Here is an 18,065-nt window from a genome sequence, read left to right as displayed (position 1 = left end):
AAGATACTACCTCCCCAGCAGACCACACCATAAAAAACAGCTGAGGCCACCACAGAGTCATAAAAGGTATTCAAGAGTGGGCCCTTCACCCCCAAAGACCTGAGCCTCCGCAGCAGGTACAGCCAGCTCTGCCCTTTTCTGCAGAGGTCATATGTAATATACTTTGTATTACCATACAAATAGAAGTACCCAGTATAATATAACACATAACAAATCAGTGATGGTGTCATCCTGTAGAATAGTATATGGAATATACAGTACTTCTGTAATTGCCCTGCCATACCAGGATATGATACACACTGTCAGGATACTCTGTGCTTTTTCCACCTGAAGCTGTCGGTGAGGGTGACCCCAAAGAATTAAAAACTGATGCATCTCAACAAACATATGAACTGCATCCTGCTTCCTAACATTTACAGCATTCGATAGTGAGATCGGACCCCTCTATTGCATTAGCCCTATCTCCTCTGCGTAAGCCATATGGTCATTGTTTGCTGAGAGACATCTGCTGGGGTCTTTTGCACAGGGTGGCATGGGGTCCCAAATCCAGTAGTTTTTGCATCAACTTGGATGGAACGAACATGCTGAAACCAGAGCTGCAGTCTACAAATGACAGTCTGGCATTGTTTTTATTTTCCAGGTGAAGTGTCTATAAGATGGTGTCCTCAGTGGATCTATTCTGATGGTAGGCAAACTGTAGTGGGTGCGAACTGTCTGGATAGTTGATGTCAATGTATACCTGACTTGGTTAGTTGATGCACAATAATGTGGTACTGATCAAATAAACGACTTTTTTAAATTTTACTCAACTGCACAAAGGGCTTCTAGGCCTGTACTGAAATGGCTTTGGTGAAGAAGCTCACCTCAAGCATTCCAAGGTAAATATTGAACCCTGGAGTGACTGGAACATTTATTGTCAGAACAATTGTCTCAGCCCTTCCAAAACACATAGCATGTTTCCTGTTCAAACTGATAGTGTGTTCCATGAAGTAGTCCCAAAAAACCTTAACAGTACACAATTCTGTTAAAGGAGGCAACTTCCAGTGAACTGTTGCAGTAAATATGGCATATTTTTCTCCAGTTAAAGGTACACATGCACATAATATCACATGAAAGTGGTTCCAAAAACAATGGCCTGCTTCTAATGTCCTTATCTGACTGTTACATACCTCATTTAGACGCTTTTGATATTGTTTTGCATGGGTACAATGACTGGAATTCTGACAAATAAACTACATGTGACATCAAAACTCACTATCTTTAACTGCTCAGGGTCCCATCCTGTGCCGGAGCCTTTGTGACCCAACCTGGGCAGGGTACCAGCCCATTGCAGGGCACACACCGCTCACAACCACACACACACACACACCACTTTGTGCATGCATTAAAACAGTGGGGAGTAAACAGAAGAGACCAAGGCCATTCCCCACTGTGCCGGCCCAAATTTAAGATTATATTTTAACAGGTACCATGTGGTCATTTTTTCCGTAGCAGTCGTCAGTCCCAGTGATTCCTTTACATGGTACATTAAAAACAAATCTCATTATTGGTGAAACGGTCTAAATGTACATTCTGTGCATAAAGGTCTTTTCTAGACAAAACGTGAAATGTCACAATGTCATCAGTGGCCAATTCCAGCTTCACTGAAAGGGTAAATTCTTACCTCCCGGAGATAACTCTTCTGCCTGCTCCACATGTCATTGCAAATACTGCTACAAATATGCAGTAATTAAGAAAGACTTATATTCTACTTCACAATTTGGAGGCATTTTGTAATTAACATCATTCAGTAATTCATAAAAGATTTTACAAAATGTATTAAGCATACTAAGACGATAAATGTAAAAACAGTGAGCTCTTGATATCAATCTATTGTTTTGCCACTTTTTCTCTGACACTCTAGACTGAGACGTCTGCAGCAAAATCAGACTTGAGTATTTGAGAATTTAATGTTCTTAACAGAATTGCATAATTACATATATGTACATATCTTTTTAATACCTTATATAGGTGACAATGCAAAAAATATCACATAACATTCAGAGCAAAGTACACATTATGACCTAAATGACATGTGCCTGAATAATTGTTCACATTTCAGAAGGTAGGCCTGCATGGATTTACTGGTTTTAGTAATGTTAAATAAATTGGAGGAAATTGGTTGATAAAGAAAATACTGATTCATTGGAACAGTGCTACTATAAAATGCAAAAAAAAGTTCTGGAGCAGTTCTGCAATCAGTGTTGTTGCATATTCATAAACTGAAACACAGAGAACTTGAAAATATTGCAAATTGCTGCTGTGGCCATGTTTCCAAAAAGCTTCCGTTTTTGATGTAAACAGCACCTATACATATAACCTGAAGAGCTGAGTTCACAGGGGTGATACAAGGATAGAATGATGATCAAACAGCATGAGGATTTCTTACAAGGCTTAGAAAAAGATTACTATTCTCTTAAACTATACTCTCACAGTTATCTCTGCTTTAATTATAACAGCAAATGTCGCTTTTGGTCCCAACTTCAGTCCTATAACTCTCATTGAACATATTTTTTTTACCTATTAGATTTGCATTATAAAAGCATAGAAGCTTTCTTCAAATGTATGTATAGTATAATATAATCCGGCATTTAAATTCCATCTGGTGAGTCAATTAAATTACTTCATACTGATATTCATTTCAGTGTAAGTATCAGAGTCATCATGCAGAAAGTTGTTGTTGGCACTGGCATTCGCAACACCCTTTAGACACTGTGACCTGCCACTTTTGCCAAGGTTGCAACGGGGATCTTCACCATTCAGACTGGTCTCCACCCTGGACAGGGTACACATGCTGCTTTGATTGCGTGGGTGCAACCGGGTGGGACGGAGTTCCAGGTCATCATAGCTGGAGACACGTACGAAGGGACACCAGCGGAAGGCTCGTTTGAAGCCCGCCCGAAATCTGACAACAAATTCTGGTTAGTTCATTGCAAACTGAGTTAAATATCTGTCATTCCTAGAGAAAAAATCACTTCAGTTTCAACGATGTGCAACAATAAGTTCACAAATACAGCCAAATCAATCAATCTTAATAATACTCACAGAAACAGATTCAGCTTGGAAAACTATCATTATGAGACAGAGTGTGTTTACCTGCCATTGAGGCAGCAGTAGATAATAGGGTTGTACATCGTGGAGCTCATGGCCAGCCAGAGCACTGACAAGTAGACCTGCTGTATAGATTTCCAGCGGTTGAGTCGCTTGTTGAGGCCAGTCACAATGAAATAAACATGATATGGAAGCCAGCAGAGGGCAAAGGTCACCACTACTACAATCATCATCTTCACCACCTATACAGAAAAAAGAAAACCAGAAGTGACAGAAGTAATTAGGCCTGACAAAATGATGTGCATTTCATGACAACTTATTCATTAATTGGTAAGACATGAGCCAGTTATGTTTGAGAAACCTGAGCAAGTCTAGATTAGAATTAGCACCACTGCAAATTGCCATAAAAAAAGTCTGGACATAATTGATTGAGTTGATTTGATAGGTTTGGCTGGATAAATGACTGAAATTACATTCCTGCTTTGAAGTGATGAAAGTTGTCATGTCCATGCCGGCTCCACCCCCCACGACACGCTCCCCCTTTTCCTGAGTACTTCCCTTTCCTTTTTCCTGTCAGTGTCTGCGTGTCATGCCGTGCATGGCCGATACTGGTAAATCTCCAATCCCCCTAGTGTGCATTCGGTTGTGGTTTCCTTTTAACATTCCCTCCCTCGGTCCCTTCGGCACAGTGATCCACAAGTGATCCACAAGTGGCTTGTCTTGTCTTATCGGCTCCCTATTTAAACCCATGTGATCCAGAGATCTATAGAGCTGTTCTCCAACAACAGAATCCCAAGGTGTTCCCCATGTGTCCCTATACTGTGTGCTATGAGTAAAGTGTGTATTCACAGGAGTGAACTGGAACATTCTCATCACCTCTACCAAGCCGTAAAACTTGTGGGGATTGACAAGCAGGCAGCGGTATACTGGAATCCTGCTTTTACACCCTCTAAAGCACCAGCACGGATCTTCTTCAGTGCAAGGTGCCTTGGATTGTTTATTGACTTTCGTCCTCCGTTACCCTTGAAATAATCTCAGTTTTTTCCTAATCCTCGGAGTCCATTGTTCCTCAGGTGTGACAAGAGTAGACAACTTACAGGTGTCATGTACTGATGGGCTAAATAGAAAAAAGCGTGTACTGACTACCAAACCCAAAATTAGAAGTAATTAGACAGTGTTCTATTTTAGTTCACCAGAGTGTGATCAACTGAATCTGCGTCACTGTACTCAGAGGCAGACCTTTCCCTAAACCGGGTCCCATCTGGGGTGAAGGTGTCTCGGGAAGATGCTCTGTGTTTCTGTGACAGACAGTCAAGCAAAGACAAAAAAAGGTTACCGATGACGCACCAGACAGAGCAGGTCACAATGGCCATCCATGAGGAGGAATAAAGAAAAAAGGAGGGAAAAATACTGTGACTCACATATGAACACCAGAACTGGGAACACCAGAACATTCAGCCAATAAAGGAGCCTGCTGTCCTTTATAATGTCCGTGAAATTAGTCCTGCATATGACTTCCCATCTAGCAGAATAGTAGGGGACATCCTTTCAAGGCCAAAATAAAACTTTCTGCAATATTTAGCCCTGCATAACTGTAATAAAATATTATTTTGGTCAAAACCTGGAACAGGATTGTGGCTGGTTGACAGGCACCTATTTTCTTAATTAGACTGATTTTATTTGCATTTATGTGTTTTTATGTTGATGCATAGCTATGTCTGTCAGCTCATGTATATTTCAATACACTACAAAGAGCATTTACTTCTAAATAAACTACATTTAACATTGCAGTCATTAAAAGACTGGACAATTATTCCAGCGGTAATCTCGGATCCTGTTCATTAATGAAAATTTTACACTTAATTTCATCAGCCCTGAATCTTCTATATGATGTGACAAAGTGGAGCTTTCACACAGTGTGTTTCAGTTGTCCAGCTACGTTAGAGGTGAATTTAGGTGATTCACAAATCCTGGAAAACTCACATAGCACTGCCATTATTATACTCATTCCAGTCCACTCCATGGACAGTGGGAACTGCATTTTTCAGTAATCTCAGTGAATCTCAACCGTGCTGATGATAGGCCTTTGTCATACATACAGTAATGAGATGGCCTTAATCCTTGTGTAAAAATAACTGTAGAGAGCACAAAAGGTTTCCCCACAATCCTCGGCCCATAACAGGATGAAAAGAAAAACACTGCGCTAAACAGAAGAGGGAACATTCATTCATGAATCGGAACACTAAAAGTCTGCAGTTAATCGCACAATCATGTAGGGCGGCGCTAAAGAAGAACCAAATTAATCTTCAGATGTCGCACAGCCTACAACATGATTAACCTGCAGGATTAATGATCCCATTTCAGACTACTAACCTTTCTCTTGGCCCGGAGCTGGCCGAGGTAGTTGTCCGAAGAGTCTCCAGGGATCTCTCCTCCCCACAGGGTCACCCCCACAACCGTATAGGTGATGCCCATCACCACCAGGGGTAGCATGTACACCAGCATGGCCACAATGATGTGATACCTTTATCAAGATGTGTATATATGTATATATACATTTGCATAACAATATCACTAAAGGATGCAATCATCCCTAAAAGAATACATGAAAAAAATGGAACAGAAAAAAAAGAAGTGAAGTGAACAGAGGCGTAAGGACGTCTTACATAAAAGGGTCGTCTGAGGGCCTGGGCCAGGCCACGTAGCAGAGGGTCCTCCTGGGCAACTTGCGAATGGTGGAGTAGTAGCATAGTGGGAAGGCAAGCACAACTGCCAACACCCATATGCACAGGATCACTACTTTTGTAGCCGTGGCTGAGAGCCGAGGCTTCAGCGGGTGAATGATAGCCATATACCTATCAACCACGGACCACGAACACGTACACAAGCAGTCAGGGTTTAGGCCGCTTCCCTTGCAGGAAAAATGTTCATGTAAACAATGTTCACGTGTGTGACAGAGATGAGCCTAAATGAGATATTTAAATTTTACTTTGATGCATTTACATATTTAAATGTTGCATACATTTGTGAACAACAAACCAAAAATATATTTACTACATATTACCCATATCCTTAAAGCAGTTAGATCTTTTTTTGGAATTAAATTCTGTTCTTAAATTGGGGCAGTGGTGGCCTAGCGGTCAAGGACGCGGTCCCCGTAACCGGTTGCCGGTTGGAATCCCGACCCGCCAAGGTGCCACTGAGGTCCCCTTGAGCAAGGTACGTCCCCCCCCCACACACTGCTCCCCGGGCGCCTGGCATGGCTGCCCACTGCTCACCAAGGGTGATGGTTAAAAGCAGAGGACACATTTCGCTGTGTCACCGTGTGCTGTGCTGCAGTGTTTCACAATGACACCAAATTCACCATGAAGGTATATTTCTTAAGCCAGCTAATAATGAAACACTCTTCTTCTCCACATGCCCTTTCCACCCCTCGGATCGCACCCTTACCGGTCCACAGATATGGCGGACATGGAGTAGATGCTGGCAAACACCGCGGCGACCGGGAAAAAGTTGTGGAACTTGCAGTACGCCTCGCCGAAGTACCACTCGCTGTGCGCGGCGTAAATGAAGTTGATGAGCGTGTTGAACGTCGCCATGGACGCGTCGGAGAAGGCCAGGTTCAGCAAGAAGTAGTTGGTCACCGTGCGCATCCGCTTGTGCGCGACAATGATCCAAATGACGACCACGTTCCCGGACACCGCCACCGCCAAGACGGAGCTGTAGGCGACCGACCAGAGCGCGACGCGCCAAGGCGGCTGCACGAACTGGTTGGTTAAATTGCGCGCCAGGGTCGTGTCGTTGGACGCGGGGTCGGCGGCCATTCCTGCGGGATCAGAACCTTCTGGAGCTGAAGTCTCACTCGGACTCACACTGGTTCCCAAGCCATTTCGGTCCTGGACAACTCGAACGGAGCATCGCGCCCGCGGCGTTTCCCGACGCGTCTGCGCGTTAACATTTATACCGGTTACGCGCGCGCGCGCACGAGACGCGTGAGAGCGCGCGCCCGCGCCGCCGCAAACACCGACTCATGAAAACGGCATGTAGCTGTCCCGTGGACCAGATATATATATTCCCGTGTTGTACATCACAGACACGTCGCAGGTGTCGCCATTAAAATTCCGAGCAACAGGTGCCTGAACATTAAAAAAAAAAGAGGAGGCAGCAGCACGAAGACGCGAGAGACGGAGTGATGGCGGGACGAATTAACTGAGTTGAACAGGTAGGATGAATTTAAAGCAAATGCTTGTGAAGCTTTTGTGATCATGTCCAGGTCATATTTTCCAAAAAGCAAGATATTATTAATAGTAACTACTATATTTACTATCAATAAATGAAAAGAAACTGTATGAATACACGTGTTTATTCTGCTTTTGGACACAATATCCCATATATTTATGTAACGTTATATAAAAAGCCTGGTTAATATATATTTTGCAGTGTTTGATTTAAATTACTGTCTGTGTGAATGTTCCACCTCAACTTATAAAATTTATACTATGCTTGTAAAACTTTCAAGCGATGGCAAAAAAGATTCAAAATGGACACAGGGGCAGTGGTGGCCTAGCGGTTAAGGAAGCGGCCCTGTAATCAGAAGGTTGCTGGTTCGAATCCCGATCCGCCAAGGTGACACTGAGGTGCCACTGAGCAAAGCACCGTCCCCACACACTGCTCCCCGGGCGCCTGTCATGGCTGCCCACTGCTCACTCAGGGTGATGGGTTAAATGCAGAGGACAAATTTCACTGTGTGCACCGTGTGCTGTGCTGTGATGTGATGTGACAATCACTTCACTTTAACTTTAACTTAACACTCTTCCCTCACATCATGATCCCGTCACATCATAAAATGGCCATTCCCCAAGAATCAGAATCAGAATTGTATTTATTGGCCAAGTAAGTGCAAGCACATACAATGAATTTGATTCTGGTAGATGGTGTATCTCAAGTACAGTGTAGAAAAAAACAACAACAATGTGCAAGGATGTGTGTAAGTGTTATTGTACAAGTTGTGGAGTGTCAATGGGACACTGCCAAAAGTGCCAATTGCCCTATGATTGCATTTTGCTGCATGAATCGGCAACATGCAAATGTGCCAGGCCTCAAAGGTAATGGGTGGTTTGCACAACAGAAGATTGAGGAGAATCAAGCTGAAAATCTCAGCAGGGGTGAATAACACCTCTGGCCTTGCACCAGAAAATAAAAAGTCAGTAATTCTAGTGTTAATATAAAAAGAACAAATCAACATGAATTGACCTGCTTAGCAAAACCTATTAAGTAGTAGTAGTAGTAATAATAATAATGATACAGAACTTTTCTTTGAAAAATAATTTGTTGTTTAATATGGCAATATTTTTTAGGGTGGTAGTAGCCTAGGGGTAACACTCGCCTATGAACCAGAAGACCCGGGTTCAAGTCCTGCTTACTACCATTGTGTCCCTGAGCAAGACATTTGCTCCAGGGGGACTGTCCCTGTAACTCCAGGGGGACTGTCCCTGTAACTACTGATTGTAAGTCGCTCTGGATAAGGCCGTCTGATAAATGCTGTAAATGTATTTTTCAGAACTTGGCCTTGCTATGAAACAAGGGCATCTCCGCTGTTCATTACCAGCCAAGACAATAGCCTAGACAATAGCCAATAAGAAATGGCAGTTTTGTATCTGGCTAAAATGAGGTTGAGGTTGAAGTTTATTGTTATATGTACAAAGTACAGTGTACAGAGCACAATGAAATTCTTACTTGAAAACCCCTCCCACTTAGACAAAACATAGAACATGATATATAGAAGACATAGAAGACAAAGTGCAGCAGCAATAAATAAGTCACTGAAGGACATATCTAAGTTGCATAAAAAAGTGAGTGTGCATAATTTAAGTGACAGTGCAGTGCATACTATGTGTTGTATAGCCTAATGGCACTGGGGTAGAAACTGTTCCTGAATCGTGATGTGCATGTGTGAATTATCCTGATGGCAGGAAAGTAAAAAGTGACTGTGCAGTAAAAAGTGAAAATGCAACACAACCACCACTTGTAACAAAATCTTCTGAATTTTTTTGACCACATCCATAGGTGCTCTGAGCATCACTTCAAGCACAGATTAAGTCATCTTCTGTTTTAAGGTTACAACAAATTCACAACTTGTTTGACACAAACAATGACTTATTGACTGCTGTTAGAGAGGATAATTGTGTTATCAAGATAATTTGCATCAGTTTTTCAATGCTGAGTGCCTGTAGCCTAAACTTTTACAGCCTGTTCACTGACAACGTGGTCATGAATCTGATGGAGCCAATTTTGGATGATGGGAGAAATGTCACGACGGACAATTTCTTTACTTCACTGTCACTGTTGCATAGACTGCAAGGAACAATTGGCACAGAAGCAGGCTGCTGAAGCTGCTTCAGCTGCTGCGCCAGGGACTGTACGGACAATGCAGTGCCTGGTGCAAGAGAGCTGCAACAGGAATCGCAGCAGGTTTACCTGTGCAACATGTCAGAAGTTCACCTGTGCCAAATGCAGGTACGATGGACACTGGGTCTGCAAATGCTGTAGATGATGTAAATTTTGAAACACTTTTTGAAATAGAACAGACTTATGTATCCATATATTGTGAATGTGTCTTTTGTATAAATATGGCAGGCACACAAAGATTCCTTCTCACAGGTAATGGGGGTGTTTTCAGAACAAAAGCAAGAGAACAATAGGATTCCAGTAGATTTGAGGTCCCGGAAATGTACGCAAATGTGAGCAGGCTTAGTAAATCTAGTGTTGACACATTAATACCAACTAGCTTTAAGAATAGTGGAATGTTTTTTTCTTCCTCTGTTTGTGGCACCCCCTGGATGGATGGCGCACTTAGCATTTCCCTATATTGCCTGTCCCACGGGCTGGCCCTGGCACAGCATTTGATACTATTGATCATGCTATTGCTCAACAGGCTAGAGAATATTGCTGGGATTAAGGGAATAGTCCTCTCCTGATTCATGTCATATTTGACTGATATGTATAAGTTTGTGGACATTAATGGTGAATCGTCATCACAGAGTAAAGTGGAGTTTGCTGTTTCACAAGGTTCTGTATACATTTTACTTATACATGTTACCTTTATGTCACATTATTTGTAAAAGTATTAACTTTCACTGCTATGCCGGCAGTGGTATGTATCAGCAATGCCAGACAAGAGGCAGCAGCTGAGCAGAATAGAGAATTGTCTGAAGGACATTAGACAGTGGATGCTCACCAACTTCAGCGCCAAGACCTGAAGTGACACAACGAAATGTGTCCTCTGATTTTAACCATCACCCTTAGTGAGCAGTGGGCAGCCATGAAAGTTGCCCGGGGAGCAGTGGTTTGCTCAAGGGTACCTCAGTAGCACCTTGGCAGTTTGGGGATTCGGGACCGGCAACCTTCTTACTTGCTAGGCCACCACTTCCCTTACCAAGGTTTTTTCCATTTTTTTTCTCCATGTCAGTTTTCTAGGGAGTTGTTTTTTGTGTCCAGAGAGGGTCCAAGAGAGGGTAACAATAGACAACCAACTCTCCTTCTCGACTCACATCAGCAACCTTTCCCGCTCATGTAGATTCCTTCTCTACAATATCCGCCCTTATCTGTCAACCCAGGACACCCAGATACTGGTTCAGTCCTTAGTAATCTCACGACTGGACTACTGTAACTCCCTTATAGCTGGTCTACCACTATGTACCATCCGACCTCTACAACTACTACAAAATGCAGCAGCTCGACTGATCTTCAACCTTCCCAAATTCTCCCACACCGCCCCTCTGCTACGCTCCCTCCACTGGCTCCCAGTAGCTGCATGCATCAGGTTCAAAATACTGATGCTGGCCTACAAAGCCAAACATGGAGTAGCACCATCCTACCTCACAGCCCTTATTACACCTCACACTGCACCTCGTATACTCCGAGCCTCCAGTACTGCTCGACTGGAAAACATTAATCTAGACTCTTCTTCATCTTGGCCCCTCGGTGGTGGAATGAACTTCCCCTCGAGGTCAGAACAGCTCAGTCACTGAGCACCTTCAAACGACAGCTCAAGACCTTCCTCTTTAGAGAATATTTAGATTAACTTGTAACTTTCTTATTGTCAAACTTGTGTACAGAATCTACAACAGAGTCTCTTCATCGATGGTAACTTGAAGCCACGTTGTAAGTCGCTCTGGGTGAGGGCTTCTGCCAAATGCCGTAAATGTAAATGTAAATGTAATGTGGGGTGTCATCTATAGCGGTTCTTAAATCCATTCAGACATACTGCCTGTGATCTTGGGCTATAGAAAAACAAATTGTTGTTGTTGTTGTAGTGCTGTACTTATCTGTGATTCTTTCTAAAGCTTCATATTACAACTGGTGCTACAGATGGTACTGGGATGCAATCGATGGCTAGAGACCCAGGTGCAGAGAGACTTTCATCTTCAGATGTGGCATTAATCTATTGATGTTCATGAAGGTGTCGCGAGTGCAGGGGGAGAACTGGGGCAATTATGCACCATTGGTCCCAGTGTGCTCTTCTCTCAATTAGGCAGGATTAACTATGTTGAACCCACTTTTAATGAGTCACTTCCTTCCTGCTTAATCCACCCATGCCCACATGCTAGGTTGATTGGTGACACATTTGTACAAAGGGTCCCTGTGGGATACTCTTGCATCATTGCATCATTGAACTCCTAAGAAAAGTTCACAGAATTTCATCTAGTAAATTGCTAAATGGTAGACGGTTATCATTCCTTGGTATCATTCCTTTGGTTTCTTTTGCGCACTGGGGAAGTTCTTGACTGCAAGTGGAACATCTATCCAGATTATGGTTCCAGTTACCTTTGGAAAGGACACGGTGAGGCGGGGCACAAATACCACCTCTGATCTCATATTCATAACAGGGTTTTCTCTTTCATAGTTTGGAGCGAAATTGTTCCCTTAAATCACCTTGAGCGCCGGTGCAGTTACTCTGCATGGAATAACTGTTCCATTGACTGAGCACTCTGTCACTGAGAAAATAAGAGAATGGCTTAATGATCCATTCGTCATTTGAACTGTTTTGTCATGTGACTGATGCTCTGTGAAACACTTCCTTTAAACGTGCATCCGTGCTGTCCCTGCATGTATACTTTTTTACTCTTAATATGGATTTACTTATGTTATTCACTCTAACCAGTCTACTTATAAATAAGAGATTATTATCATCAGTAATTACCTGTGAACCTAACCTGTGATATTAAGTCCCGTGTTTACAGAAATCACTAATTTTGTCTATCAAATAAAACATAAAATTGCTGAAAAATCCTTGTCAGTGTTAGCTAGAAATAACAGTAATGGAATGAAATACAGTCTTTGGCATCAATATAAACCTGTAAAACAAAACCACTGTTTATCTAAACGGCAAGCAATTTTGTTAATGTAAGAAAAAAATATTTTTTTAAACTGTAAAGTGTTTATTGAGGATTTTTTATTAAGCTATGACATTATGTGTATACAGTCTCAGAGCAATATAATGTTGTTTTCAATCTGTAGAATTTTGCTTCATTCGTTAGTTTACAGAGTTGGTAGAGACCAAACACTAGTATGAAATCTAATGAAATTATTGCCACTCTCACTTTTTAATAATTGTTATTTGTGTTTTTTGATTTCCTTAATAATTTGAGAGTTATTGTTGGGAAGCAAAAAAAAACTTGCATAAAGAGAGGCCCATTTTCAGTCCATCCAGCAATTATAAGTTGTAATGATTGATTCATTATTGCAAGTCTGTCATTTTAAAATGTTCATTCATTATTACGTGCTCAGCTGTAATTGCTGCAAATGGAAGATTATTTGATGACATGAAACTATTATTATTTTAAAAAATGTGACCTCCAACACTATGAATGACTGTTTCTCATTTATTGTCATATTATACTAAACCTTTGAATAGTAGTATAGTTTTTGTCAGACAAATCAGTGTTGTAAATGTAATACTTCCACAAGAAATTAATTACCATTAGTGGTGGTTGGAGGGCACTGTTGCGCTGTTGGTGCTTTTATTTTTCCTGCAGTTCTCAGATCTGTTTTGGGTCAGGGGTGTATATAAGCAGTCTCCGTCAGTGGCCCCACACCCAGCTGGGCCCTGGGCGATCATTCTTTTCTGCCCCCCTACTACCTGTGGTTATAGGGTGTTTGACTAAGCAGGTTAAACTGCCTTGCAAATGCTGTCACCTGACACTAAATGTGTGTTCGCAACTAACCTGGAGCAATCTCCATACAAGACTGGTCATGAACAGTGACAAAAACTGCTAGATAATTACACACACACACACAGACACACCACTCAGTCTTTTTATTGCAATTCAGCAGAAAACATGCATTGCTGCTTAACATATTTGCCCAGATATTGCATGTAAAACATTAAGTTCATTTATGGGTTTTGTTGATGTGTCAGCCTGTATTTTCACTTGAAGATCAGGTGACCTTATGTTACTCGTTGTGAAGGGTTACATGAGGGGTCACACATTCCTTCGTTGGGAATTAACAGGGTAGACAACTGTCCACACTTTCCTTTAAAGTTAAAGTCACTCAATGGATGGGCATTTTGCTTATACCAGTCACACTATCAAGGCTCATTAGTTGCTTTCAGTTCATAAGAAGAATGCCTCATTCCCAAATTACACAGGAAAGGAAACCACTGAACATATACAAATAGGCCATGTTAAAATTTTCCTTTCGCATTATCACACAAAACATAAAACCTGCAAAAACCTTCTGAACTTTACTGGATTTTTGTATTACCTCTGATACCCACATTTAATGCACTTGGCAGCTCAAACCTGAGTATATGTTTGTGTGTGTGTGTCTGAGAGAGAGCGAGAGAGAGAAATACAGGATTAAAGGATAATTGGATACTGGTCACCTTCTGCCATGGCCAAGGGGAGAAACGGCAAAAACTGACATGACAAACAGGTATGTTTCAGGTTAATGCAGGTGGGAGTGACATATCTGCTTGTAAAACAGAATTATAGTTTATTGTCATAATTACACTGGGGCTTAATTAAAGGAGGTTATTACATCTAGAAAAGCGTTATAACGGATGCTTAATTTTAACCCGTGTGGTGTCTGTGAGACGCAGTTCAGTGTTTACCGAAAGCAAAATTACGCTAATTACTATCATTTAAACACATTTAATTGAACATTGTACTGTCTAATCGGCATTGATCGCTGCTAGTCAGTAGTGAAATTAATTCATACAATATATTATAAATAAATAAAATATATTGGTCTTGTTTTTTATGCATGCATGTATTTTATGATGTTTGAAAAAAAATTGTAATTAAAATATTACAATATTACAATCCATTATTTTAAATAATACCTCTGCAGGGAATTGCATGCAGGTTCCTTTAAAAATAATGCTAACAGCGGTTTTACTGATGTTGTGCGTGTAGAATTTCATATGGCACTGAGCATGCCTCCAGCCCTTCCCCTCGCCTTCCACTGCTTTCAGTGACTCAGCAGTTCTGACACATGTTTGTGTTTGTTGGTGGAAGCAGCCCATTGGAATGGTCCTAAAGTGCCTTCAGGCTGAGCGTAAAAAAAAAATGTAAAAGGGGAGTGGCTTGATGAGGAGATGGGTGTAAAAAAGAAGGGAAAAAACAAGGAAGAAAGGCATTGTTCACTTGGGAAAAGACGAGGTAAGACAAGGTTAAAAACCATACTCATATTGAACATTCGTGACATTTATTAATACCTCTAGCTTTTAAAAGAGTGAATGCATTTCAAATGAGCTTTGCATGTTTAAGTGATTTGCTGTGAGTCTCACACTGATTCTGAGGCAGTTTCATATTAACCTTCTCAGACTATGATCTGTCAGAGTAAAGTCAACTATATGCAGGTAGAGAGCAAGAAGGATTTTTTATTATAATGATGTGTATTACAGAGATGTGTATTAGTATTACATGTGTGTTTTTTATACAAAATGTACATAATGAGATCCTTGACTTGACTTGCCAGTTGAATGGTCCCTTGACTATCAGCAGGCTACCAACACCAATATTTTATTGATTACAATGCAGTTATGTCTGACCTCTAACCAGGACGATATCTTGCTGCAAAATGCAGTCAGCATAACACAGGGTGGAGGTTTCTGTACATTTTCTGTTCTGTCTTCAAAATGACCCAAAGAAACACTAAAATGTTGACTCAACAGTAATGAATAACTGATGTTACAGCCCCGTGTCTCTATCTGAGCTGAAGATTAACACCCTTAAGGCAAATCAGGTCAAGGTCTGATTGATTAAAGCAAAGATATATATTTCCAAATGTATTTACTATACTTAAACATATGGATTTCTGCATGATATATGTCCTGTCCGAAAGTTAAGTTTAAGATTCTATAACCATCTGTTCAACATGCAAAAGCACTATACAGCAAATCAGTATATCAAGCAAGCAGCATTGATAAAAATATGTAAACACTCATATAGAACCTAATGAAACTGCCTAACCTTATGTGGCATATGATAAGAGCTCATTTTAACTTTTGGTACAGAATTATAGAGATAAAATGTAATTACAAAACACTGTACATTCTTCCAACAGGAAAAGGTGAGGAAATGTCCTTCTTTGAAGGGTAGAAGTCTGGCTAACCCAAACACAGATTCAGAACACATGTCTTTGGAGACTGTAGTCAGTGAGTCGGCATCTTGGGTGATAAGGACCTGATACAAAAATAGCTTCAGGCACAGCTTACAGTCTTACAGTCGTGAAATAGAAATCTCTGGGTCAGTACTGGTCCTGAGAGCTGGTTGAGCTGGTCTGAGAAGAACTGGACAGAAGGCAAAAATCCACAGTAAAACACTAGCTTAAGACCTTCTGTTAGAACTTTCTGAATGGTAGAAGGAGTGCTGTGAGTGTTCCCATTAACTTTAGGATTATAGCTGGACCAGGAATGTTGGAACACAGCTGGTTTTAAAAGGGTCATTCTGCCTGGAGCCAGTGAAAAGCCTTCAGCAATAAACTGCCAGTTAGCCTTTCATAAAATGCAAGTAAATCAGTATTCTAAGCAATCACATTCTTTCGTGTTCAGTTTTATTTTAAAAATTTAATTAAACAAGTAATGACATGCTCCAAGCAATGTGTAAAATCTTTTTGTCTTATTTTTCTGTCTTAGATGGAGCCACTGTCTCTGCCAGCCTTACGTCGAGTAGCAGTCTGTGGTGGTACTCATGGCAATGAGATGACAGGGATTTATCTTGTGCAAGAGATGCAAAGAAAGCAGCGGGAGAACGGAGACAACACGTGGCCTGCGTATGTGAAGACGGTGCTGTCCAACCCCAAGGCTGTTAAGGAATGCAGACGGTACATAGAGAGAGACTTGAACCGCTGTTTCACCAGTGCCATTCTGAGGTGAGACTGCTGCAGAACAGATCCATGAAGATTTTTGTGTTTAAATCTTTTTCCAGTTCTCACACATATTCTACACTTCTTAACACAGTTCCTCCATCACAGAGACCACCCCTTATGAGGTACAGAGAGCACATGAGCTGAATGCCATCTTGGGTCCAAAGGGGAGTTCTGAAGCATTTGACCTGGTTTGTGATCTCCATAACACCACAGCCAACATGGGCGTGACCGTGATTGCATATACCACCAAAGACTACATTACTATGCACATCTTCAAATACCTGCAGGCAAGTGGAGTCGCTGCATATTTATGGTTATGGCAGAGTATAGAGTCCTGATCTACTTTTTCCAGAATCCACTTTATCCACTTTAATGTCTAACCCACGTTGCAGGCAAAAATATCTTCAGTACCTGTTAGGTTACTAATGCTTGATATACCAATCCCTGATGCCTACTCTCTGGAGTCAGTGGGCAAGCATGGATTTGGTGAGAATAAGCTATTTTTATCTTTCCCATGTGTTTGTTAAAGTAAAAGTGAAGTGATTGTCATTTTGAAACACTGCAGTACAGCTCACGGTGCATTTACGGGTCTGCTTCCTTACCCACAAGGCCCACCACTGACCCACTTCCCTTAATTTCAGCTGATATAATGCATTTCCGTTACTGAACAGTAAAGAATATCTGTCTGTGGTTCTGATTAATTTAATCATTGGTTTTCTAAATGGGATTCAGTATCGTTTTTATTTCGTTTCAGCCCTGGAGATAGGCCCACAACCAAATGGTGTTGTCAGAGCTGATGTGTTCAATGTCATGAAGGAGGCCCTTCTGCTGGCACTAGACTGGGTGCAACTTTTCAACTCTGGTAATACTCTGTGTGACACTGAGGCATACGAAGCAAATATCCAAACATGGAGGGAGGAAATGAAATGCTCCATTCCATCCCTTTTTTAGGAAGTAAAATGGAAGGTGGGCAGGTAGAGGTGTTCTCTTTCCAGAAGAGTGTTGACTACCCTCGGGATCCTGAAACTCGGCAGATCACTTCAGCTATACACCCACAGCTTCAGGTTTACATTGGCCTTCCATTTCACTTATTTAACTGGAGATCATTGTTGTGTAATTAGAAAAATATTATACATAACATTAGGATGTGTTTTTTTTTTTTTTAGGATAAAGACTTTTGCCTCCTTCAAGCAGGTGACCCACTTTTCCTATCATTCTCTGGGGAAACCACGACCTACCAGGAACGAGAACCTCTCTATCCCATCTTCATCAATGAGTGTGCTTACTATGAAAAGGGCGTTGCCTTTCAGCTTGTATGCAAGAGAACTGTGAATATTCCCCCTGTGCAAATTCAGAAAGACTGAGATGAGGCAGGGAGAAAAAGTGAAGAAAATGCTTGAATTCCACAGAAGTGCCCAAAGCCTGCTGTATAACACTGATCTGTGACTGTGCCTAATCTCCTCAGGAAACTTGAATATGCAATATATTTTGTGGAAACACAAATAATTAGAATGTATTAGAATGTTTTTATGTTAGCTGCTCAATAAAGAAAACCCCATAAATTGATAAATCCCACTCTCCTAGCCAGCCATAATCAT

The 18,065-nt window shown here is 41.4% G+C and overlaps 2 protein-coding genes across 4 annotated transcripts; one reads left to right on the top strand and one right to left on the bottom strand.

Annotated features, from left to right (window-relative positions):
* Nucleotides 1-1,930: 1,930 nt before the first annotated feature.
* Nucleotides 1,931-7,130, bottom strand: tacr3l (tachykinin receptor 3-like). Its single transcript, XM_028978438.1, has 5 exons — nt 6,541-7,130; nt 5,757-5,945; nt 5,464-5,614; nt 3,136-3,332; nt 1,931-2,944 (listed from the first exon to the last, which is right to left on the bottom strand). The coding sequence occupies exons 1-5, from the start codon at nt 6,912-6,914 to the stop codon at nt 2,659-2,661; spliced, it is 1,197 nt and encodes a 398-aa protein (XP_028834271.1). The 5' UTR covers nt 6,915-7,130; the 3' UTR covers nt 1,931-2,658.
* On the top strand, nt 7,086-18,042 carry LOC114789242 (N-acyl-aromatic-L-amino acid amidohydrolase (carboxylate-forming) A-like). 3 transcript variants are annotated; one of them, XM_028978446.1, is made up of 7 exons: nt 7,086-7,312; nt 16,235-16,470; nt 16,559-16,754; nt 16,860-16,953; nt 17,222-17,329; nt 17,419-17,531; nt 17,634-18,042. In XM_028978446.1, exons 2-7 carry the CDS (start codon nt 16,235-16,237, stop codon nt 17,829-17,831), a joined length of 945 nt encoding a protein of 314 aa, XP_028834279.1. In that variant the 5' UTR covers nt 7,086-7,312; the 3' UTR covers nt 17,832-18,042. The 3 variants fall into 3 exon arrangements, with proteins under 3 accessions (XP_028834279.1, XP_028834278.1, XP_028834277.1); XM_028978445.1 differs by lacking the exon at nt 7,086-7,312 and adding an exon at nt 13,928-14,028; XM_028978444.1 differs by lacking the exon at nt 7,086-7,312 and adding an exon at nt 14,565-14,756.
* Nucleotides 18,043-18,065: the final 23 nt, after the last annotated feature.

This window comes from Denticeps clupeoides, chromosome 4 (assembly GCF_900700375.1).
Source record: "Denticeps clupeoides chromosome 4, fDenClu1.1, whole genome shotgun sequence".
In the NCBI taxonomy this organism is placed as follows: Eukaryota; Metazoa; Chordata; class Actinopteri; order Clupeiformes; family Denticipitidae; genus Denticeps; species Denticeps clupeoides.
This window is presented reverse-complemented; position numbering and strand designations above follow the sequence as displayed.